Genomic DNA, 25,034 nt, shown 5'->3' on the forward strand with positions numbered 1-25,034 from the left:
TCTGATAAGTTCGGAAATAAATAGTAAGAGGAATGCTTACTTTTCTTTTTTATTATGTGCTAAGTAAAAAAATCTATATCGATGCTTTTACGGTACATTTACTATACTGAGGTTTTTTTAATGAGATGTTTCTATTCCTTATAAATTTAAAAGAGGTATAAGAAAGTTGTAAATAAATTCAACTTGCTAAAATAGACCTTTGACTGGTACTATAAAATAAAAATGAACATTAGTTTCAGTTTTAAAAGAGATTAAGTGCAATTCATAGCTTGTTGCGTACGCAGAACATATATTATAATTTGAGTGTTAAATCTAAATACAGCATTTTAACTTTAAAAAACATAAACCGATGTTAAAAACCGTTATAAAACATCAGCAAAAAAAAAGCTAATTCATACTTTCACTCTGAACGATCATTTCAAAGCAAAGCTATTTTTAATTGTTTTTAAACGTAGTGAATAAATGCTGTTTTATGGATTGAAAATACAAAGTGATTAACTATTTAGTTTCTTTTAAATGATGTCAGATAAAAAATTCTATTTTTTTTACAGCAAAAATGGGATTAAATAAAAATGACTTAAAGCTCACTTTAACTTGAAACACAAAAACTCATGTTTTCAGGAATGCCTTCCAAAGGCAAAAGAAACATTTTCCTTATATTTTAGCAAAATTTAAAACAAAATGTGCCTTCTCTCTTCAAAGAATTTTTTGAACGAAGCGTTTTTTCACATTTAGGGAAATTCTTAAAGCGTTTTTTTTTTTTTTTTTTTCCAAAGTTGTCATACCCTAATGTCCCATGATTTTAATTTTCCTTTATCTTTTAAAATATTTTCTTATAGTGTTACATCTCCACCACGTCGAGGTCTCGGTGTTATGTATATGCATAAAAATTAAATTGGCCAATTTTCGGACTGTATGAAAAACGCTTATGACTTCACGTATTCTCATCTTCTGGTCCCTAGTATTTATAATAGATTTTAACTTAGATTAAGATCCCTATTTATTTTTCTGATTTGGAAATGAAACGCTGCTTTCATTCAAAAAATACATTAGCGTTTAATTTTATTTAAAAAAAAATCAAGATATTTATCAAGTTACCCATTCTTCTATAGTTGACCTTACATATTTCAATCTATTTCGGAAACAGTTGCGAAACATTGCTTCCAAAAAAAAAAAAAAAAAACCTGCGTGACAAATTAATTTATAATCCGTATCATTGCAACCGCATGGATCAGTTGAAAAAATAATAGCAATAAATATATCTAGCTTTCTTAAAGATAGTTCTCCATTTTCCTTCTCCGTTCAAAACCGCCTCAGTTTTCATGCGCTTTTTTTCCTTATTAGAAACTTTTCTTTTCACGTCTAACGTTAAACTCGATAACAATTTCAGCCCATTGTGTGCTTAATACTTCCCACATCTAATGTTTAGAGCAGATTATACAGTCCACGAGGCTCCATTCTAATACTTTGTCACATATGGACAGAATGAATAATGTATATACTCGTATATATATATTTTTAATTCGTTGCAATCAAAAAGAAAAGTTACTTTAGCGATTTCAAGATAAAACTCTTTTTCTAACAATTAAATAAATGTAAAAGAGTGGACAGTCTGTAGGATAGGTTAAGCACGAGAAAAAAAGAACAAGTATCGCCTTCCTTGCTAACTGTAGATTTCGAAATGGGTATTGACGCTTTGAAGTTACACTATCGTCTATGTCAAGGTTTCTCAAACGGTGGGTCGCGACTCCCAAGGGGGATCGCGGTATGTGTCGGGGGGGGGGGGGGTCGCGAGATTTAGAAGAAACTATTTTTAAAAAATTAATTTATTGCTGTGTTTTTATTTTAAAAAAAGAGTGCACGTAAAGCTATTACAATGATAGAACTTGAAAGAGTCATAAAACTACTGCAAGATTATAAAATCAGTGATGTTTACTACTGTCTTTTATTATAAAATAATTCAAGAGACAAAAATTCAAGTTAATTTACCAGTTACTTGTGTTTCTAAGGATAAAATTTTACCATTTGTGCAGTTTTAAGTTATTGTTTTAAGGTTTAGAGAGAGTTGGGGGGTTGCCAAAATACTTAGTCTAAAAAGGAGGAGGTCGCAATGTCTAAAAGTTTGAGAATCCCTGGTGTTTGTAAGGAGAATTGGCGCGTCAATGCCACATAACTGTCCTACTCTCCTCCCTTTTCTCCTTCTAGTTTTCATGGTTACCGCACTATGAACTTTTTCCCCCACGTTGCTTTTGCTGCACATAACATTTGCAGAAGCAACGTGGGTGAAATGTTCATAGTGCCGTAACTATGATAACCAGGAGGGGGAAAGGGTGGCGAGTGGGAAAGTTATTTGGCCTTGGCGTGGAAATTCCTCTTTAGTTCAAAAGTGTTGTCAGATTTAATGTTATTGTTTATTTTGTTATTGATGTAGCTGCTACAAAGTGGATAAGATGAAACATAGAGAGTGTTGGGGCATTAATAAAAAAACAATTGTTCTTAAAATAATTTTCCTTTTTTTTTTTTTTTTTTGCAAACGATATAAGTGAACTGATATTTTATATTGCTGTTTCATTTCAGCACGATCTTAAATGACATTCAACTCTTAAAAATTTGAAGATTGTATACGTATATTCTCTTTCTTGTTTGAAGAGGGAAAAAATTGAACCCTTCATAAATTGCTTGTGCTCAACTGATACTTGATTACACACAATTAAATAAAAAATGAATTAAAAAACGTAATTGGTGTTAGTTATTGAAATCGATTTTAATAAACTTTCGGACTTGGATGTGATTTGTACCATTTTTGATGCAACTCTCCACATTCAGAGTGCGTTCAGCTTTGACGATAATTCTGTATAAAATAAACTGAATTTGCCGTCTTTTTAGTTTTCAATATAGCTAAAGATTTGCTACATTAAGAGATATGGACTAAAGGTAACTCTTAATTTACTTATCTTAACTCAAGATCAAAACGGATTTATTAAAATCCCGGAAAGGTAAGTATTATCGTGTTTCAAAATAAATGCATTGAAAACTCATTTGAATATTTAATCATATGAAATAAAAAGCTATTACGTATGAAAGTGTTTTCTAACCACATAAACAGTGAAATGTCATACAGCAACTACAATAATTTCTGTTTTCAACAGTAAAATGTTATTTTATGTATAACAATTATTGGAGGTAATAAGCTAATATTTAACACATACAGGACTAAAATTAAAATAGTCTGCATTATGCATTTACATACATGATGAAAATAATGACGCTTTTTGTGTCTAGCTATTTCACTGTACTTTTGTGTCGTTCTCAGAAAAGTAGGAATTTTGTGAATGGATAGGAATTTAAATTCCTAAATGAAATTTTTACATATTTTAAAAAGAGATCTTAGCTTAAAGAGTCTTATTGTTATAGTGGTTTACAACATAAACACAAAGTAAGTAATTTAAACAAAATAAATTATGCACAAAACGTGACACTGTGTCACATAGCAATAAAATTTAAAACCGACTACATGTTGTATATCGTCACCTCAGAGCAACAATAGAATATCTTATTGTTATTCCTGGGATTAGATGTCTTACTGTTGCTCTGAGTCGACGATATACTGTGCATGTGGTTTGATAAATTTTAAATCTAACTCACGTTCAGAACAAGTAATTTCCTTAGTTACTTGTATCAATTTAAATCCAATTTATGTTTCATGCTCCATTTTAAGGGTTTTTTTTTTTTTTTTTTTTTTTTTTTTTTTAAGGCTTGATCGATCGCGGAGTGAAAACCAGAAAGTCAAGTCAATGACGATGTGCGTAGATTTGTTGCGCAGTCTCTCAAGTAAGATTGTGCAGTGTATTAAGGCGCTGTGGTTATTGCGGAGCACGCAGTGAACGAGGAACCATGCATCGAGCAATTGTGACTCCCGCTAAGTGTTAAGTGCGTGCAGTAATTCGATTTCTGAATGCTGAAGGATGCAATGTTGCAGAAACATTGAAGCAGGCCATGCAGACGTTCATGATGCACGTTCATGAACAAGCCCTATCCACCAGAAAGTGTATGGCAACTGTGTTCTGGGACTGTAAAGGTATGCTCTTGGTGGAATTCATGGAACGGGGCAAGACCATCACTGCAGCCTCGTGCAACGTGACTCTCAATCTTCTACGACGAGCAATTAGGACGAACGTTGTCATCAGGCATTGGCCTTCTGCACGATAATGCGCGCCCACACACTGCTGCTTTAACCAAAACTCTCCTGCAGCAGTTTTGGTGGACAGTGTTTGACCTTCCTCCATGCATCCCAGACTTGGCGCTTCCCGATTACCATCTCTTTAGTCACATGAAACGCTGGCTAGAAGGACAGACGCTTGTTTCCGACGCCGAACTACAGACCAGCGTACAGAATTGGAGGAAAGCAAAGGCGGCTGCCTTCTATGACGAGGTTATCGAAAAATTGGTACCACGCTACGACAATTGTCTTAACGTCGTAATTGGAGCGGCGACTACGTCCAAAAGTAGTTGGAAGGTGTATGTAAATATTCCACATAAAACAGTTTTCATTGTCTTTGTGGTCTTCATTTTGCGATCGATCGGACCTTGAAAAAAAATAACCCTCATATTTGCTTATTTTTGCTCATACCTTACTATATCTTAATCTGTAATTTTATTCATCTCAATCACATTACTTGCACGGTTGAAACAAGTTTTTTCTAGAAATTTTGCATCAATTTGTATAGCATATGTTATATCTTGAAGTAGCTGAGTTGGTAAATCCACATTACGTAAATCTAGCTGCTTCATTTTTCAACAGCATGCCAGAGTTTTTAGCTGAAATTGCAAGTACTCCACTTTTAACAAACAGGAGAAGCAAGTCAAATTGGTCTTTCAGAGCAAAATTCTGAGTAGCTAGAAAGTTTGGCCTCTGAATATGAAAAGAAAACTTTAATAAATATGTAAAATTATTTCTTCAACTTTTTACTCAAAGTAACTAAATGATTAGGCTACCCACATCTCAACCAAAATGATTATATCGTTTATTTGATCTTTGTCATCACATCTATGGTCACGGCATTGAGTCTGTGAACATACTATGTCCTCAGACTGGATGTTCACAGACATGATGAAAACATACTGCTCTATACCTAACATACTGATAAATTTTAACTTTTGCTTTAAAAAATGGAAAAAAAAATCCCTTAACAGTAAAAACTGTAGGTAAATTGATTTATTTAACGGTTTGACATTATTATATCATTTCTATTCGGGCCACATAAGTGATGTGTTGATTTCTGCACATGACAAAAAAAATTTTAAAACTTAAAAATACATATGATAAAACAACGTAATTTTAGCACCAAGCAAAATGGCTCCTAAACACAAAAATCATGAACTATAACAATGTATGTGCTAGCTCTGGATGAATATATCGGTATTTTATTTTTGGTCACATAACTGTGACCTATTACTCCATATACAGTCGACTCCCGCTACAACGCGATTCAACTTACGCGAAATGGCTGTAACGCGAATTTTTCAGGAGTAACGAATTTTTAGAGCTGACGCGAAAATTCGTCACAACACGAGTTTTTTTTTTTTTTTTTTTTTCGGAAGGAAGTATCGGCTTTGTTATTGGCTGCTACTAAATATTGATTTCGTGAATTTTTATTACACCCCCTTAGCATCACTGACAGCGAAAGTTCTCACATCAAACTAGTCTACGCATCGCGCTGTTAAGTGCATCAAAACACAACTCAGCATCTTTCATTTATTATTTTTTTCATTCTAAGCGTTAACACATGCAAAGGTTATGAAAATGGAAGCTGCTCTTGTATTGTGATTTGAAGAGATCAGGAAGAGGGGCTGTTGCCATTGCCATAAATGGACGCATTATTTAAAAAAAGGCGAAGCAACCGTATTTTAAAATGTATTAGATAAAAATAATGATCTGATCACTGAGCATGAATCATCATCATATTCACTTTTAACTCATAAATTATTACTGTATTTACTCTATAGTACTATTATGGTGCAGCATTTTATTATTAATACATAATGTGTGTACCGTGTTGTTTTACTTTATGTCCCTTCCTCCCATCGGTCATTTATTTTATGCAACTTCAAGTATTTATGTTGAATAAAACAGAAGTTTTTATTTTTTTTAAATACAGTAAAAGTTCAGATCTTTATGTAAGAAACTAATGTATTGTTGAGGAATGCTTTAAAGCAGTTTGAGGGGTGTTTACAAATGTCTAAAAGAATTTGGTATGTTTCTAAAAAAAAATAGTATACATACGTTTTCCACAACGCAAAATTTCGACTTACGCGAGGAGCCTTGGAACGCATCCCTCGCGTAAGTCGGGACTCGACTGTACAGGCATTTACAGGAGTACATTAAAGTTCAAAATGTATTTTTTTTTTTTTTTTTTTGTTTTCAATCTAGTTTTTTGAATATATTTTGATTCAAAATTTTTAGTTATTGAAGTTATTAAAAGTTTTTCTTTAAATAATCATCATCCAGTAAATTTGGGAAACCGTGAAGATCGGACAGGCGTGACTAAGATAACGTTCTAGAGAAGTCCACAGACGTGACTAATCACTATGTGTGGACAGTTTTTAACAACAATAAGAGTAATCATTCTTGCTCAATTTACGCATTTCATGTATTTTTTCAGTTTTATAAAGTCTCATGATCAATTTATAATCTTTTTTAAAGTGAATTTCTGATGACGCAAATTCCTGCGTTTTCTGCGAATGACCTTTTTATAATTTTATTTCCAGTTAGAAGTGGAATTACTGAAGCTATTCTTAAACTGTATTAGGTTCAGTCTTATGTTTCTCTACCTCCAAGACATTTTTTGGCTATAGCATCAAGAATTAATTACAAGTGAAAAACTTCTCCCCTTAAGTGCAGTATGCTGACTTTTAAAGGAATTTTTCTCAAGCATTTCATTCTAGTTCTTGAGACTAAACTAATATCTATTCACGGCATTTGCCATCAACTATTCTCACTTCAAAACGAATAGCTTTTTATTTCTGAAATAACGCATGCTTTGTTAGAATTAGGTCAGACAACAATTCTATCAATGTGATGGTTGGTAATGCTTTTTCCCCATTGTGATGGCGCATATTCTTAGGTGGACAATTTTTCCATTTTAAAATGGATATGTCCCGATCAATACTAATTTTCAATTCTGATGTGAGCAATTCTGATGCCTTATTGTAGCTGCGATTCCTTTGACGCAGTTATGGTCTTCATCACTATCAACGGCCGCAGGGAAAGATTGGAGAACTTCTGTGGGAACAAGCTACCAGAGCAACTTATGTCCAACGGTCCATCGATGATTGTGGAATTCAGAAGCTACCATTCCTCCCAAGAAGTGAAAGGTTTCAGAGCCATTTATAGATTTGTGAAAGGTAAAAATATTTACTTTTTAGCTCCAACTATGCTCATTTACTTCTCTCTCTCTCTCTACTATATATATATATATATATATATATATATATATATATATATATATATATACATATATATATATATATACAACCATGAGGAATAGTTCAATTCAGTAGATCCTCCACATAGTATGAGGATAGCTTTACAATGGTTCCGCATAGAAGATGCAACTTCCGAAAGTAGTATACCAACCTATTTCATGAAATCAGATAATTAATAATAATAATTATTAATAATTTCATGTAGTTTTATCTTAGAATAAGGCTTTTAAGCAGAAAATGTGTACCTATTTTAAGCCAACATTGCAATTCAGGGTTGATTCTAGTTCAATCTGAAACTTCCGGATTTTTTCTTGTAGCGCTACGCATTAAAAGAGGGAAGGGTGAGAAGGTTCCTTTTTTATTATTCGTATTGGTGTGCAAATGAAAACTTGTAAATTAGGCAACAGAATCTTTAATGAATAAGTCGAACTGTGTACACCGGTTTAGCTGCATAACAAGAAAAATTATCAATACCAAGAGGAGATTTTCCATCAGGGTTTTTGTTGAAAAAGGCAGCTTTCCACACCTCTCATATGCTTTTGAATAAATCAACATATCCATAAGATTTTAGTATAAACGAATGAATTCACTATTCTGTTACAAGTTGCGGCAAAAAAAAAAAATCAGACAAAGTTTGCATCATCGAATGGAAGTAAACTGGTTCCTTTTTAATGAGTATGTTTTATTTCTTTTTGTCTCTCACTCTCTTTTATTAGAAAATAATTTATAATCGTTCTCCTAGTTTTTGTATTGTTTTCTACCTTTTTTACAACGTGAAGCAAGAGATCTGCTATTTTAAAGTTGTTTAATCAAGAAGACCGACAGTTTGTTTGCTTCATGTGAATCGGCAAACATTGTTTGATGCAATATTCTGTTCTAAGCAGCTTGGAAATGATAATTGACTTCCAGGAAGCTTACGAAAACGTACAGTGAACGCTTCCGTTATTCGCAAGGTTATCGAAAAGGGAGTTTTATGAATTATTCGGGTTTCCATGAGAGAAAACGTTTGAGAAACGAGAATATGTGACTGATTAGCACGGCTTAGGGCAAAAACAGAGCTCAGAGAGAAGCTTTACACGTTCAAAAAAGTTCAGCCTTTCATTGAAGAAAACAAACTCTTGCGGCTCCAAAGATGCCAAAAAATGTTGAGAAGGTCCGCCAGTCAGCACTAGGAGATATTTCTTTACCCCCCCCCCCCCCCCCATGAGCAGTTTCTTTACTGTTTAACCAGCTCATAACTCCCAGAACGACAGGATATGGTTTGTAGGCACTCCAAGCACTGTTGCAAGTGATGAACATGGCCAAAATCCGAAACCAGTCTTTTTTTGTGGCAGAATTTGCACAAACGAAGATCAATCGCTGCTTTTTGTGGATCAGGCTGTTAAAATAAATAAAATAGTGTACCAGCTGGACATTTTAGAAGCTGTTGTACTTCTAAAAGAACTTCGGCCACGCAGACTGGATGCTTAAACGAGACTTCGCACCAGCTTATATGGCCAAAACGAAAAAAGTGGTGCGAGGAGCATTTTCCTCACATGATATCATACAGGATATGTATGTAGAGTGAACACCTTACTCGCTACTCCTCAGTCCCTTGGATGGCAATGTATGGTTTATTTTCGAGTCTCGGGTCAGCACTAAACCACACATGAAGTTAGACTCTCTAAAGCAATTTCTTTAGCTGGAATTAGGATAGTTTAAAGGTATGCTGACTTACAACCCACGGCTGAAATTTGCAATGAACAGTTGCACCCCTGTATCACTGCAAAAGGCGGCCAATTTGTAACTAATTGAATTTGCGATTACTAATGTACTATGCGATTACTATGCTACTCATATTATTATTTTTGTGTTTTGTTAATTTCTCGATTTTTTTCAATAAAATTGAATGAAAAATTGCTTGTCCGAGTTTTTTTGCCGCACCCTGTATATAAATTTCAAGCATCCAGCTCCTGCGCTAGATCATTTTGAAAAATGCAGGTTATTTTATTTTTCAACGGATTCTTCCCTTTGTCGTACATCGAAATCGTTAAGTACAATCCAACTTATTTATGTATAATTTTGTTAAATAATTGCAAGTTTTCATCACCAAAACATTGGGAGTATTCATAAAGTAATTTTCCCGCAATTTGTTCCCTTCTAGTGCAATCCTATATAGTATAATCTGAAATTAAAGTTCTGGATTGGAGATGGAATTATCCTGAATTGACATTTGTTGTAAATAATGGGTATAAAATTGCTGCTAGAAGCTTCTGAGATAAATTTGCAGGAAAGCATTATTAGACTCTATTTTTATAAATTAGTCAGAACTGTCGTTCAGAAATTTATATGTTCGAAACGGGATTTCTGTAAAGATCCCCACGCAGCTCTTGCAAGATCTACTGAATATTGAAGTGTTCTTTAAAAATGTATTTACTTTGAACTATGTGTAATACCATTGCAAATATGTTGAATTCATATTGACTGAAGAATTTGTGCATGTACGAATATAGCTATGTTACACGTTTTCTTAAATATTGTATTTTTCACCTTTTTTTCATTTTTCAAACTATTTAGCTTAATTTTTTTATTAATCCTAACAAAATGAGATTGAGATTAATCCTACAACTGTATTTTATTGAAGCAATACCATCACTGCATAAAACATACACATGAAAAACTTGTCCACACTTTTAAATTTTATCGCGACTGATACAGTTCTTATGTCTGCTACATATATATTTATAGCGTTCCCATATTTAACCTGCATGATCTCTATTTTTTAACCGTTAATTCTAGATGCATACTTACAATTGCAAGAATGATCAAAACGAGACACATCTTTAAGATATAAAAAATGTGAAGCGAAAAACAATTTTTTTTAAATACGAAATCTAACTTTTTTTATTTTCCCCAGATACCCTACGTTGTATTTAGGGAAATATTGAGCGTTAAAAAACAATTTGAACACAACAAACGTAATTGTAATGCTACCAATACTCACCGAGATATGAAACGCAGCGTTTTGTGACTTATTCCACTTTGCACTCGTGGTCATCTACATCTTTTAAGGAGCAATATAGCGACTAACAAGGGCGTAAATTATGTATGCGTGTAAAGTGTTTTTCAAACTGTTTAAAAATTTTGTAGACTGTATTTACGTATCATAACGTAACAAATTGTGCATTATTTTCAAATAGCAATGGAAAAGATTTTTTTCTCTTTTTGCTTTCGACATCATGCCATTCTTCGGAAAAGGCAATGGGTTACATTCTCATGTTTTGCACAGTCCCTGCTCTTATTTTTGCTAGAATTTTAAACTTAAATATCTCCTTCAATTTTGGTCACACTTGTTTTTTTTTTTTTTAAATTTTTAATAATATTTTAATGGAAATTGTTTCTTGTATATAATTGTAAAAAAATTAAATTACCGTCACTTATTTCTGCCCTTATGATAATTCCCCGAAATACAATTGCAATGAAATAAATGTGTCGTCATTTATTTATGCCTTAGTTTTCAGTACTGCCAGAGACCTAGAGACCGTATAAAAGTAACATTTTGTATATTTTAACCATTTATTTTTTTAAGTTTTTCCGCTTCACTTCTTTCAAAACTTAATTCAGCACTTTATTTTGACCTTTTTACCAACTAGAAGTATGTATTTCTATAAAGTACTTACTTGTATCGCTATTTTTGCCTGATATTATAGACAAATTTTCGTGTTTACTTCTTTATTTATTTGATAAAACCAATAACCTTTTTTTTTTAATGATAAAACTTCTAATTGAAATTTAAGAAACTTAGCAATTTATACGTGATTGCCTATTATCTCAGATGTAATCTCTAATCCTCCAGTTAAATTGCACTATTATTAACGTGTTTTCGAAGAAATGTCAATGGTACATTTTTTGGGGATAGTACATAAGCACATAATATTTCTTTTCTAAATATGTGAGTGTTCTGTTAAGCAATATCTTGTTTATTTTTAGTAATAATTTTTGAATTATAGTTCTCTCATTCGGTATTATTTCAGCTGTTTTCATTGGTTTTGCTATTCCTTCCTTATTATTTATCAACTATAACTGCGCATAGATGTTTATTTGTTTACTTACTACAACATACAAGCAAATAGCAATAAAAACTTCAGTAAATGAAGACACCCAGGAAGAGAATGAATAAATAAATTAAAAGCAATGACTTGTGCGTCATCTCAGGAAGTAGACAAATTATAACCTAAATGAATAAACTTCGTGAAAGTTTTTGTTTCGAGTCAAAGTGCCATAGCACTGCAGGTAAAATATTATTCTACAAGAAGTATGAATCTGTACCTATTTGGAGTACATACTTCAATCAATATTGGTTATAAATTTCTCTCTATTTGTATTTTATTTTAATTCTATTCTCAAAGAACTTCTATTAAAAGACAATAAATAATTGTCCTAACTAATTGCTCGAACTACCCCTTTTTCTTTAAATCATAAAATTAACAAATTTACAACTGAAAGTCATAAGAAGAACTGAATAAAAATTAATTTTAACCCTTCTGAATAATGTTAAAAATGAGTGTTTTAATGAGAAGCTAAGTATCTTTACGCAACATTTTTTCTTTTAACTTTCAGATTTTGGTGTGCATACTACAACATCTCATCAAGGAACAGGTGACTTTTTCTCTATATATATATCAATATACATTTATTTCATGTAATATGAACTATCAACGTGTACAAGATTCAAGAAAGTTGATAGTTCACTCTTCTTGAATCATCAAAAACATTGAATGATGATTCAAGAAAGTAATTCGTGTTCGTTTATCGTTAAGTATGTGAGTGATTACTAAACGTTCGAATTATGCAAAAGATGAGTCGTCTTGAACTACTCATTACAGAATTATAATGGAGCTGTTTATTAGACAATTCTAACTTCTGCCTGAATGATGCATTTTTCTTTCAATTTGACAAAGTAATTCAAGAACCATATGAAATATCCAGTCAACTTACTGCAGACGGTAAATTGTTTTCTGATTATTTTTACGGAGTTAATTACATTTTCGAAGAATCTTAAGATTTTTTTTTCCATATTCTTTTTTAATCACAATCAATAATTACATTTCTATGTACATTTAGAATCGTAAACGATTCACAGCATCAGGTTTTTTTTTTTTTTTTTCAATAGCAGCGCAACTCTTAGATATCACTTTTTTTTTTCTTTTCATGAGATGAAATGATAATGTGTTAAAAAAGAACTTATTCTTGATCACAAAACGAGGCATGCCTTTTAAATTCATCTCTGGACGAATATTCGTAATTGGTTTTTGAAAAAATATTTCTGTTGATTGTGGAGAGAAATGATTAGGCACGAACAGCATTTTTGCAATTAAATGTTCCTCATTTCTCATGTTAAAAAAAGGACACATTGAGGTGAGTACGATGTTTGTAATGTTTTGGATTCAATGTGTGTATAATATTTATAAAGGTGAGTTTAAATCATATATTTATCTAAACTAAAATCTGTTTCAGAATTGGTTTACGAGTAAAATGCAAAGTATTTTTACATTAGAAAAAATAATTAAGTTTTTCTCTAGCATTTTAATTTATTTTTCTCTTTTACCAAATGTTAATATTTCTTTAATTTCTTTCTAGAAACTTTTTTAGTCGTTTATGTTTTATCTTCTATTCTGATATCATAAAAAGGCTTAAATTATTCCGAATGCCATGAGTTTTTAAATGAATTATATGATACCTTTTATGGGATGAATTAATAATTCAATTCATTTGTTGGATGTCGTGTAATCGTTAAAATAAAAGTAATTTATATCTATAACACTATAAAGAAACTTTCCAAAAAATTCAATACATTTTAAGAAATCATGTTACTTTCTGCGCTGCGTATTATTTCATTATAATACGTAATATGCTCCGTGTGACTGGCGTTACTCTCTGCTCTTTAAGCAACAATTGCACTTAATATCGAACACACAGACTATATATATTAATTTTTCATTCACTCATTGAACACGAACTTGATACTGCACTTCGAGCATAGTTTTTACCTCGAAGATTTTTAAAAATATTTCTTCTACATTTTTCAGGTTCTATTTAAAAGTTGCTTTTTGCATTTACGAATAACTCGATTATATAAAGGAAATTTTAGTAATAAAGCCGATCCAATCCATTTTTTTTTCAAGAATGACTGGAGAAGAATTTACTGGAGAGGTTTAAAAGCATTTCATTTACTGCCCACTTAACTTTTACAGGAGATTTTTTCTGTTTTTCGTTAGGAAAATATTCAGCGTACGACATTATTTTCATTTTCTTTTTTACATTAGCAGCATTGCCACGTTTTTATAAGCCAAGGTAAAAATAATTTGGTTTGAACTGGTTTTGTAGTAAATTGACCTTATTTTATTTTTAATTTTTAATTAAAATTCCAATTGAAATCATGCGGTTTCTCACTTTTATTCCATGTACGATCAAAAATGGGAGTTGGTTAAGCAATTCGTTACAATAATGTTCTTGATGTGACCGGTACGTTTTTACTGTGACATTATAGTAAAAAACATGCTTTTTTTTTTAAGTAAAACGAGATTTTGGTAGCGTTTTTCGACCTAATTGAAAGAAATTCGTTCCAAATCGTTTGTGGCGTGACAGTACAGCATCAATACATGAAAAAGTTCAATTTTTGAAAGTTCGTGGATTGATCAGATTGTGATATTAAACTCATTTTGATATTTGATAAAATTAAATTTCAGAGTTCCTCTCTCTTGTGAAAAATTCAACTTGCAGCAAAAAGGATCTGGTACTTACTACGCATTTCAGTTACTTTAAAAACTGGTACCCTGGGTATTGACAGTATTCCTTAATTAAAATCGCTGCCTTTTCACAAGCTCCTTTTTCATTCGTCTCACAGTTGCCTCCCTTTTCACAACGCGTATCGAAAATACACACATATTTTATGACAAACACACGTTCAAAGCATTTCCTGCTACGAAATCTTTAAAACCTTTCCAAGCAATATAGAGATCATTAATGAACATCCCATGTCAGTAGGTCGACTGTTAGTGACCCATGTCAGTTGGTTTTATTTTAATATTTATCTATCCAGAAGCTTATCAGTTTCACGTTCAAAGTGGACAGCGTAATAAGCGCCTTTGCTACCGGAAAAACACAAGAGCGATTTACAGCACAAAGAATTAAAAAAAATAAATTGCACCGGTAGGAATCGAACCAACGACCTCCGGCATTCGGACTACAACCGAGCAACGGAACCATTGTTGATAACAGCTCTTTTAAATGCCTTGGAATATTTCCGTGTGAGATGTTTGTGTTTTATGAACTGTACTTACGATTATTATCTACGGTTATTAACAAGTTACGGTTTATTTCTGTACTAAGAAGAAATCATACTAGCATTTTTAAATGCGATTTCATCCTTCAAAATTTTAAAACACTTTAATAAAAGCAATATGCAAAGGAATATCATAGGCGTATTTTTTTTTTTTTTTTTTAAAGCCAAGGGTCATTTTTTTTTCACTTATTTACCTTTTTTACTGATAATAATATTTTTTTTGTTCTAAAATTGCGCATTGATTTCGAGAAGTGCTCAATGAGTATAGTGCTCAATCTTCTTCTTGTATGTACCAAATGGCAATGATAAAATTTGTAAAATAATGCTACAATCCCTCAAAAGAGTAAGTGAACAAAAAGACAAATCGAAAATTATGAAATATACACATTTAATGGCAGACATTAGTTCCCAAAACATCCGTTCCCAAAATTTCTATTTAAAAAAACGTCCCAAAACGAATTCAGCTAAATATAAAGTCATCAAAACTTATCTATGGTACAAACGTACCTTTGGCTCATCTACCTTTTATAATAAGCATAATAAGCTTCTAAGCCCTTCCCTTTACTTTAACAAAGACAAGCCTTTCCTTGAACTGACACTGCGGTTTTAAGCAAACAACGTAAACCGAATTATTAGTGTAGCAAAAAAAAAAAAAAAAAACTCAATAAAAACACTGGCAAAAGTTGCTTTCTTTGCATACGTTAGTAAAGAAAACACTTTTAGGTACATAATTCATTATCAAAGTACACAAGTAGTTTCTGGTTGCTTCCTTTGAATTGAAGTTCTGATCGTTAAGAAAACACTTTTACGGACTTCATTGTTATATCAGTGCAGACAAGTAGTTACAGGATGCTTTTTTTGCATTGAAACGCGGCTAGCAAAAAAAATTACTTATACAGAATTCAATTAGCCCGTAATAATAACAACACTGCTCGGCAAAAAGAAAAAAAAAACACTTCAAAATGCTTCTTGCTTAGTTGTGTCAAAATATGACTACCATTTTAACCCCATCAAGTGCTTTTTTTTTTTTTTTTTTGTATTTGCCCCTCACCCCTTCCCCTTTTTTTAGTTTTCGACAATTTAATAGCCATTATTTTTATATGGAGGGGAATGGAGCATAAAAAATCTTCTGATGGGTCTAGACAGGTGTAAAGTTCAAACGCATGAACATTTCAAGCAAGTTAGCAGACTCATAGGGTTGTATCCCCCCCCCCTCAAAGATAATTTTAAAATTATCAAAACGATCTTTTTCTACTAGAAATTCGTGTTACAGTTTTTCACTTATTTTTTGGCATAAAACCAGAGAATAGCACTCACTCCCATGCGCCCCATGTCCGAAAGCAATTTACTTCGTAAAGGAAAAAAAATATATAGGAGGCATCACATATTGCATAATCAGCGTCGCATCGCAGATCTTCAGTAAATAATCTACCTGCACTGCAAGTTACCTTTGCAGATATTTAAAATTAACATAGGTATGCCTAAAATATTTTTTTACAACGTGAAAATTGTTTTTGGGCATGGGACGCATAAGAGGAAGTCCTATTCTCTGGTTTTATGCGAAAAAAATATGGTGACAAAAATTACAAACCAAACCCCCGAAAAAAAGGCGTTGACTTTTTAATATTTTAGAGGGAGGGGGGAAATACCCCCTATGTTCTCTTTCTGCAAATGTTCATGGTTTTGAGCTTTGCTCCCTATAGCACCCTCAGAAGTATGTTAAAGCTCCCTTCCCCCCGAAATAAAAATAATGGCTATAAAACCATCAAAAATTAAAGAAACAAGGGGCGTGTCCGAAAAACAATTGGATGCTGTTTGGGAAAATGGTGTTTGTATTTGGATTTAGGGAGTCATGTTACATTATAATCAGCAAAAAAATATTTGAAATTTTTTTTTTTTTTTTTGGCCCCGCAGTAATTATAGGCTAAATCAGCGGTAGGCAACCCGTCGATCGCAATCGACCGGTCGATCTCGAGGCCATTATGAGTCTATCGCGGCAACATTTTGAGTCCTGCTTTTTCTCTGACTAGAATTATTAAACATTAATTTCTGGAAAAAAATCCGGTTTAACGTCTAAATGTAAAAATATTTGAAAATTTTCTAAACTTTTTACAGTCACTGGAACTTTTTTATTCACAATTTTATCAATTTTAAAGCAAATACTATACTTGTTTGTGAAAATATTCTGGTAATGGTTAATAAAACACCATTTTTGCCGTTTAAAAAAACTACTTAATAAGTATCAAAGTATTATTTTGTAAGAGTTGACCTACAATTTGAAGTCATCATAGTTTCAACTTAACCCTGTATGCAAAACATCCGCTTTAGTCTCAAGTGTATGCATTATGCCCCCCTCACAAAAGTCGATCTCGTGCTGGCATTAAACTTGGAAAGTAGATCTTCAGTCAATTTAGGTTGCCGACCGCTGGGCTAAATAAATTCTGTAAAAGTGTTTTCTTTACTAGCAGAGTTTCAATGCAAAGAAAGCAACCTGTCGTTACTTGAGGCGGTGCCATGCAAAAAGCAAACAAGTCCACTTTAAAAACTTTCGGGGGGGAAAAAAACTACTATTTATTTAACGTTGGACGCCAACAAAGAGTTGTTACTATTGTTCGGTTTGTACCTAGTGTTAATATTTTACATCATTTCTGATAAGAAATGTGCGAAATTATTTCATTATTTAACATTAAGGGGTCCGGGACACAAAAATCCTCAAATTTTGCAATTTTTTTTTTTAATTTGAAAAATTGCTCCGTTTTTTTCTGCTTAAGAGGACGTTTGAATCTTGTTTCTGCCTTAAATAGAACGAAAGTTATAGTTATTTTTGTTGCATGCATCTAACGAATATGTACATAACTTTGAAACTTTAAACGCGTTTTTCTCCATGATGCAATTTTTCCCGATTTCTTGCATTCAAGCTCTTATAAGTCAGGAACCGATAGAGATAAAGTAATGAAACTTGGAGCATATCTTTTTCAAGCAATTTACTTTAATTTTTATTCGGCGAATTTGAAAAAAACGGTTACTGCAAAAATTATGATTTTTTTTTAAAAAAGTATCTTCGAATTTTTCGAAATTTTTCTTGAAATATTTTTAATTTTTTATTGAATCAATATTTTTAAAATCGCCGAATAAAAATTAAAGCTTAGATATTTGTGCATACTTTTTTGAAAAAAAATTGAAAATTGACCAACAATATTTTGAGTTATAGCAATTTAAAGCAACCCCATTTTTTTGAAAAAAACTAATTAAATTTAAATAAAAATAATTTTTTTTCATATTTATGTTATGATTTTGCTTATTAAATAAATGATGAATCAGTTCAAAAAATTTCAAAACTCTAAAGTACATAATAAAAAATTTTTCAAAATGTGTCCCGGACCCCCTTAAATATTGGATGTGTGTGTGTGTGGGTGTTTTTTTTTTCTTTTCTTTTGCTTAAACTAGGTGGATATGTGTTTTTTTTTTTTTTTTTGCATAGAATAGGTTGGAATGTTCTCTTTTGCCTGGGCAATTTGTTTTCTCAATTTATTTAGTAAAACCCAACAAAAATTTAACAAATACTATACAGCCTGGTAGTTTCAGTTTCAAATCTAATCAGTTGGGATTGCTGCAAACATCGCTAGCTGGTGATTAAAAGCCGATGTCAAACTCAAAAAACTTAGACACAAAACTCTACGAAACATGGACTTTTTTCGTTGGAATGTTACATCAACAGAGTTGTTTCATAACTTGAAAAGTTTTGTAATACAGGGTGTCCTAAAAGTCCTTGACACATTTAAAAATGACAATTATTTTTTTTAATCCAGCAGATATGTAAGGAGTTTTGCAAAAAATAAATTCGCATTTCTACAAATTAAGCAGAAGATTCTTAAAACATTTAGCATAAGCTTCGTCTTCCATTTCTTTCCGAATCAATGCTGAACTCTCTTTATACCGATTAGTTGCACAACATCAAACGCACCATGTACTCTCATACTGACAATAGTTTAACCTCAAAAATCATTCAAAATAACAGTACATTTACATTATGTAGTACACAAAGTTAAAATAATGTCACTGAATCGATCAAAAGCCATTTATTGATCCAATTGTTACAATACATTAAATTGGTTTAAACAGATTCATCCTGTGTCGCGATATATCACTTCTATCTCGAATTCCCCGTATTGTTGGAGTCACGGTTAAACGCTCTGTCTTTAAGAGTCTTGGTGAAATCTCTCTTGACTTTGTCAGATATCTCAAAATGATGTCCTTTAATGTTAGTTTTCAAGTAGGGGAGTATGAAGAAGTTGAGTGTGGTGCGTCAGGACTGTAGGATGGCTAGTGAATTGTTGACACTTTTGACCCTTCAATCCATTAAATGCAAAGCACATCGAAGCTTTTAGCGGCTTATGACTCTTAAATGACGCACAAGTATACACTTCTAACTGAATATACCATGCTTAACCTGAATATACGATGCCATGCCTGAATATACCAGCCTAACTGAATATACCATGCCTTGCCACCAATCTTTGAGTTGAACCGAACCATTGCTCCGGTCCCTCGTCTGGTCTGTGCTAATTCTACATTAACTACCAGTTTGTTTGGCACTCTTGGCTTCCTTAAGAGGTTTTCCATCTCCAGCTCAGTCACTTTCCTATGCCGTGCTGATGAGTGCTAATAAGCACGAAACTGCAGTCCTCGACTAGAAATGACTGAACTGGAGGTGTATTTCATGTATTTCATACACTTCTACTTAAAAACTTAATTTCAAAAGCGTTTTCGCTACGTATTTGTAGGGGAAGATCGCTTATATTGGCCAATGCTTAAATTGGACCGGGGGCTTAAAATCTAGCGTAGAGTTCTGTGCTACACTCTGAAGGTGGAAATACAAAGATTAGTGTCTGAAACTTTTGAGGATGAAGTTTCGTCACATTTCGATCTGCATAGCTTGAGTTACGATGTGATTTGTGTTGAAAACGTATTCGATCTTATTTTGAGAACTTGTATCTAGTAGAATAATACTAAAATTTGTGAACTGAGAAAATTGCTTTTATAGTATTATGAATATTATTTAATGGGGATTGCAGCAATGTATTTACGTGTACGATTGAGAAACTTGTTGACAAGGAATAAATAAAAGAATAAAAAATGGCGTGTTTTCCTTTATTGGACCGAAAAAAATTTCCTATATCGGACCGGTGGTCCAATTTAAGAATATGTAACTAAGCAAGCCTTTTTACTTATCACGTTATAAAATAAGGGATTAGTAACGTAGTTAGGATTATTTTGAGCATATTTTAACCCTAATTGAGGAAATTCATTTTGACATTTTGTTTTCTTCAAGCACACTTTCTAGAAGCTGCCACCCATAAAACAAGGTTTTTAACCAATAAGATGCAAGTTCAAATGCAAGTTATTATATCATTTACTGTTACGGTCCAATTTAGGAAGCGCATGGTTCAATTTAATCGCATATATTCCCAAATTGGACTTTTGCAACTTTGTCAATCGTCATGTTTACAGAAAATGTAAGTACCTATGGCGGTTTCTAATTGAATTTGGCTTCAAAAGCCCTATTTTTTATTTTGCTTCACATATAGCGACACGGTCCTCTTGTTCTTAGGGGGTCCAATATAGGCGGTCTTCCCCTACAATAGTCTACATATGTGACAGCTCAAAAATTTGGGTTTATCAACATTAATACCACGATGGATTCATGTTATGCGGTGAATTTGTTTTTAACTCTCAGCCGAAAGTTTCACCATCTCTAATGTACATACTTTCAAGACAGTTGCTATAGCCTATACATATGAAACGAATGAAATGATTAGCATTACAGCATTCTTGATGCTTCCCAAAATAATGGATTTAAATATATATATTTCCTTTATTACCCTACTTACTCTACTCTTATACATTGGATGTAATTTAAATGCTTAAAAGCATGTTGCTACACCAAAAAAAAAAAAAACCGCCAGCATAAATTTCAAGCTAGAGTAGAACAATCTGTTTTAAGAACGTTATCAATAAGAGAGCTCTATCGTTTGAAAATAAAAGGACTTTTCTGAGCTTGCAGGAATCTCTGGAATGAAAACGGGAACGTCATAATGGCCGAATGTTCATTGAGAATTTAGAAATCAGGCGCATCTTCCGTTTGATAGTATTTTAATGTACCGTAGAAAGGCATGTTAATGTAAGGGTAAGGAACTGTTTTCTTCTATTAAGTTCAGCTGAATGCTTTCAAATTTTAAGAGATAAAATGTTTATTTCCGAAGCTATTTCGTGCTACAGGCTAAAAATAAAATATTGTAAGCTAGTTATCTACTTTTCGGTGCAATTCATTTCTCTTATGACACAGAATGCTCCTGTAAAGTAAAATTGACAAAAATCGAGACATGTATAAATACGTATTTTTTTCAAAAAAGAAACCTTTTTTTGACAAATTCTATTCCCTGAATTTTTTAAAATTCTGAATTTGTGTATTTTAATTTCACATTGTTACATTTTTCTTCTTATATTTTAAAAAGAAATCTGTTTTTGTGTCAAATAATCACATTGGCAAACAAATAATGTAGTGCATGAGACATTTAAAGTGTTCATTGGGTAATTTTTGACGCTAATTTCAAATACTTAATCAGTTTTTCCATCACCCTAAATTTTTGCACAACCATTGGTTCTAAGTTATTCATTTTTCGCGTTTTTTTTATCACGCAATTTTAAAAACACAGAACTCAGAGTTAAAATTCTGTCATGAATACAAGAAATCTAATGATAGATAGTCAGGTTTGCATTTTCGCAGGTGCGACAGGGTGGTCAGCCACAATAGCACCAATTTTCATGATATATGCTCCCTGAATTGTATCATTTCCTGTGCTTTCATATTTGAATGCCAACATAAGGAATTAATAGATTTTTACTCTAATGGAATGAATTCTGTAATGGATGAGCATCAATTAGGTGACCCTTGGTATTAACTTCTTCAAAACTAGTTAAAAAGCTACAATATTACATAATGGTGCCCTCTGTTCCAATAGCATGTTCAATTAAATTGAAGAAAACGTAGAGCTATTTGAAAACTTTTAGTGGTGCAATTATTTCTGATCTAAAATGAAGTCTTGTCTAAAATAAAATAAAATTACAGGTTTAGCTGCCTGTGGTTTTAATACAAGTATGTCGTTTGCTGTGTGAATGGAAAAGCAATGACAAGAAGAATCTGAAACGAATAGCCCCATTATTCCTCAGGCACTTCATTTAGGCCTATTCAAAAACTTTGTGAAGAATATTGATAATACTGCAACTGGATTTCAGTTTTTAAGACTAGAGTTTCTACGTAGGGAAGACCGGTGCAAGATGACTATGTTAACATTTGTTGTCGTTTATTGATTTACTTTTAAGAATTGTAAAAATAATTTTGCATGAGCTGTGAAAGTAGTTCTTTGTAGTATTAAATACAAAACCTTTTATTTTTTCAAATAAAAAGAATAAAGGATATTTTTAATTTTTCATAACCTTAACAAAACGTCATCTTGCCCTTCCTTGGGGCAAGATGACAACACTGAAAAAGTTGAACACATTTTATCTTTTAAATAAGTTTTCTAGTTTAACAAACGATAACTGTGTTTTTACATCTTACACTCTTGTTTGTGAAAATTGCAACACCATGAAGGAGGAAGCATCATAGTTGAATGAAATTTAATACACAGTTGAGTGGTAATGTACAAAAAAATGATTACATTTTTAAACCAAACAAACAATAAAAAGAGATAGAAATTAGTATTTTGTGTGGCCACCACGCGCCGCAATAAGAGCTGCTACACGACTCGGCATGAATGAAACAAGGTTTGAATATCTGCCTGCGGAAGAGTATTCCATATTGTTTATGTGGGCAACCAAAGTTCGTCTGTCGAAGCAACAGGAAGAGGATCACGAGCGAGACGCCGCCCAACGAAATCTCACGCATGTTCAATCGGGGATATATCCGGGGAGTTTGCAGACCAAAGAAGAAGCTGTACCTGCTGCGAATCAAAGTAGGATTTGACAGTCCTGGCGACATGTGGACGGACATTATCCTGCTGGAATACAGCCCCTGGAAATCCTTGCAGGAAAGGAATAGCTTGGGGCTGTAAAACTTCGTTTATGTATCGGGTACTGTTAAAATTGCCCGCAATTCGTAGCAATTGTGACCGTCCATGATATGCTATGGCACCCCAGACCATAACTCCGGGTGTTCGTCCACTGTCGCGTTCGATAATGCACTCCGGAATGTGCCGTTCACCGGCATAGCGCCTGACACGAATTTGGCCATCATGGTGCCATAAATTGAAGCGGGATTCGTCAGAAAAGACTACCTGCTGCCAATCAGCACGCCAGCTCCTATGCACATTGGCCCATTGTAGACGCAGGTGGCGATGGTTTTGCGTGAGAGGAATCCTGTATAAAAAAATCCTTGCGCGCAGCCTACGCTGCAGCAGACGTCTCCGAATTGATGAAGCACACAATGAAACTCCTGTAGCTGTTGATCACTGTGCTGCCAATTGTCTAGAAGAAGCTGTGCGCTCCGTCAGCGCCATACGCACCAGGTGTCTGTCATCGCGAGCTGACGTCACATTTCGGGGTCTGCTCCCGGATTTCCGAACTGTCCGACCCTCGTCCGTCCACTGCTTCCAAACACGCATGATTGTGCTGCTGTTACGCTGCACACTAGCGGCTACAGCACGATAAGACAATCCAGCTTCACGATGGCCGACGATTCTGCCCCGTTCAAACTCCGAAATTTGCTCAAATTTCGTTTTCTTTCGTCGAAGAGGCATAGTAAAGATTCAGTTAACGTTTACTCCAGCATATAACCACCGATAACCATACACGCCTCGCTACAGTCGTCTATTTATATTCGATTCGATCCGCCGTTCAGAGGACGCTGCCAGGCATACGCATGTGCTACCGATCTGCAATTCTAATCATTTGCATATCATGCCCTACTTTACATATCCTGCAATTTTCAGCTCACTCGCGTAAATCCTTCGTGGTGTTGCAATTTTCACAAACAGGAGTGTAGAAACAAGCGAGTGGGGTAGCAACCAATGAGTAGGGTCCTGTCGCAACTCGTGAATGCGAAAAACATAATTTGAATTCAAAATTTCAAAATTCAAATTAATTTTGAAAGTTCGAAAGTTTTTTTTTTTTCTGGACTAGCGTTATTAATCAATACAAAATGTTCGTCGTTTCGACTCAATGTCCAAATTTTGCTCTTGTTAATTATTTTACAAAGAATGTATTCAATACATTATTTTCAACCTGAAGGATTTGTAAACATTGTGTATACTGCATTACTCATTTTCATATAAAAATACACAAATAAGACGTTAGAGAGGAATGGCGAGTATTATATTATACTGTAGGGGTAGTATGAAATGCTGCAGTGTCTCTTCCGTTAAGTGATACTGTAAATCCGTATGCAATTAGAGACATGTTATATTTTCCGAACTAATCTAAACTCAATATAAAATCTGCTAAAGGCCGAGCTCATTGCTAAGTAAAAACCAAGACGCAACAAGAAACCTAAAGAAAAATACATAAAACCACGAAACAAAATTGGATGGCAGCAAGGGCAAAATAACCAAGGGGATTGGTAAGCTCGGGGAAAGAATATCCCTGGGGATAAGTTTGTGGCCACGGTGGCATGCCGAGAGGTTGTTGATTAGGGAGGGTGCACTTATACTACACACCCTGACGTAAAAACATGTACCTATATAGTTTCATTACTTCATTGAGGTTAGGACTCCTATCCTACTATTCGCTGTGCTACTGCAATATGTTACTTTTTGTGAGTAAAATGAAATGAAGTTGAGCTTGAAGATAAATGGTGTAAGTTTTTTAAAAAAAAGGATTAATTTTAATGGTTCCCCAAAAAAAAGAATGTTTTCTTCAGTTTAATTGAAATCGATGATGTTTCATAAAGTACTAATGGCATAGTCCATGTCAACTCAGATCGACAAAGAAAAATCTTACCTTCAGGGTCTTGGAAGTTTTTGAGTGTAACATAGAGGTAAAAATTCAGAAATAAAATGTCACGGCATGGTTACATGGACATCACTTCGAGTGATCACAGTCACTAAGTTACAGAATTTTAATGCCTCAGAGGAGTCACGTTGTGGCACATTTGTCACATATTTCATGTGACTTCACTGCAATATCACTACATTGTTTTTTACTGACACTCCTTTCGACGCTATGAAGA

General features: G+C 33.3%; 1 protein-coding gene across 1 annotated transcript in view; it reads left to right on the top strand.

Annotated features, from left to right (window-relative positions):
- LOC129231633 (suppressor of lurcher protein 1-like) overlaps positions 1-25,034 on the top strand; it is a 270,342-nt gene that overhangs the window by 199,792 nt on the left and 45,516 nt on the right. Inside the window, exon 3 of the mRNA XM_054865996.1 lies at positions 7,214-7,404. Within this exon, the coding sequence (XP_054721971.1) occupies positions 7,214-7,404 (191 nt within the window). The remainder of the gene's footprint in view (positions 1-7,213; positions 7,405-25,034) is intronic.

This window comes from Uloborus diversus, chromosome 10 (assembly GCF_026930045.1).
Source record: "Uloborus diversus isolate 005 chromosome 10, Udiv.v.3.1, whole genome shotgun sequence".
NCBI lineage: Eukaryota > Metazoa > Arthropoda > Arachnida > Araneae > Uloboridae > Uloborus > Uloborus diversus.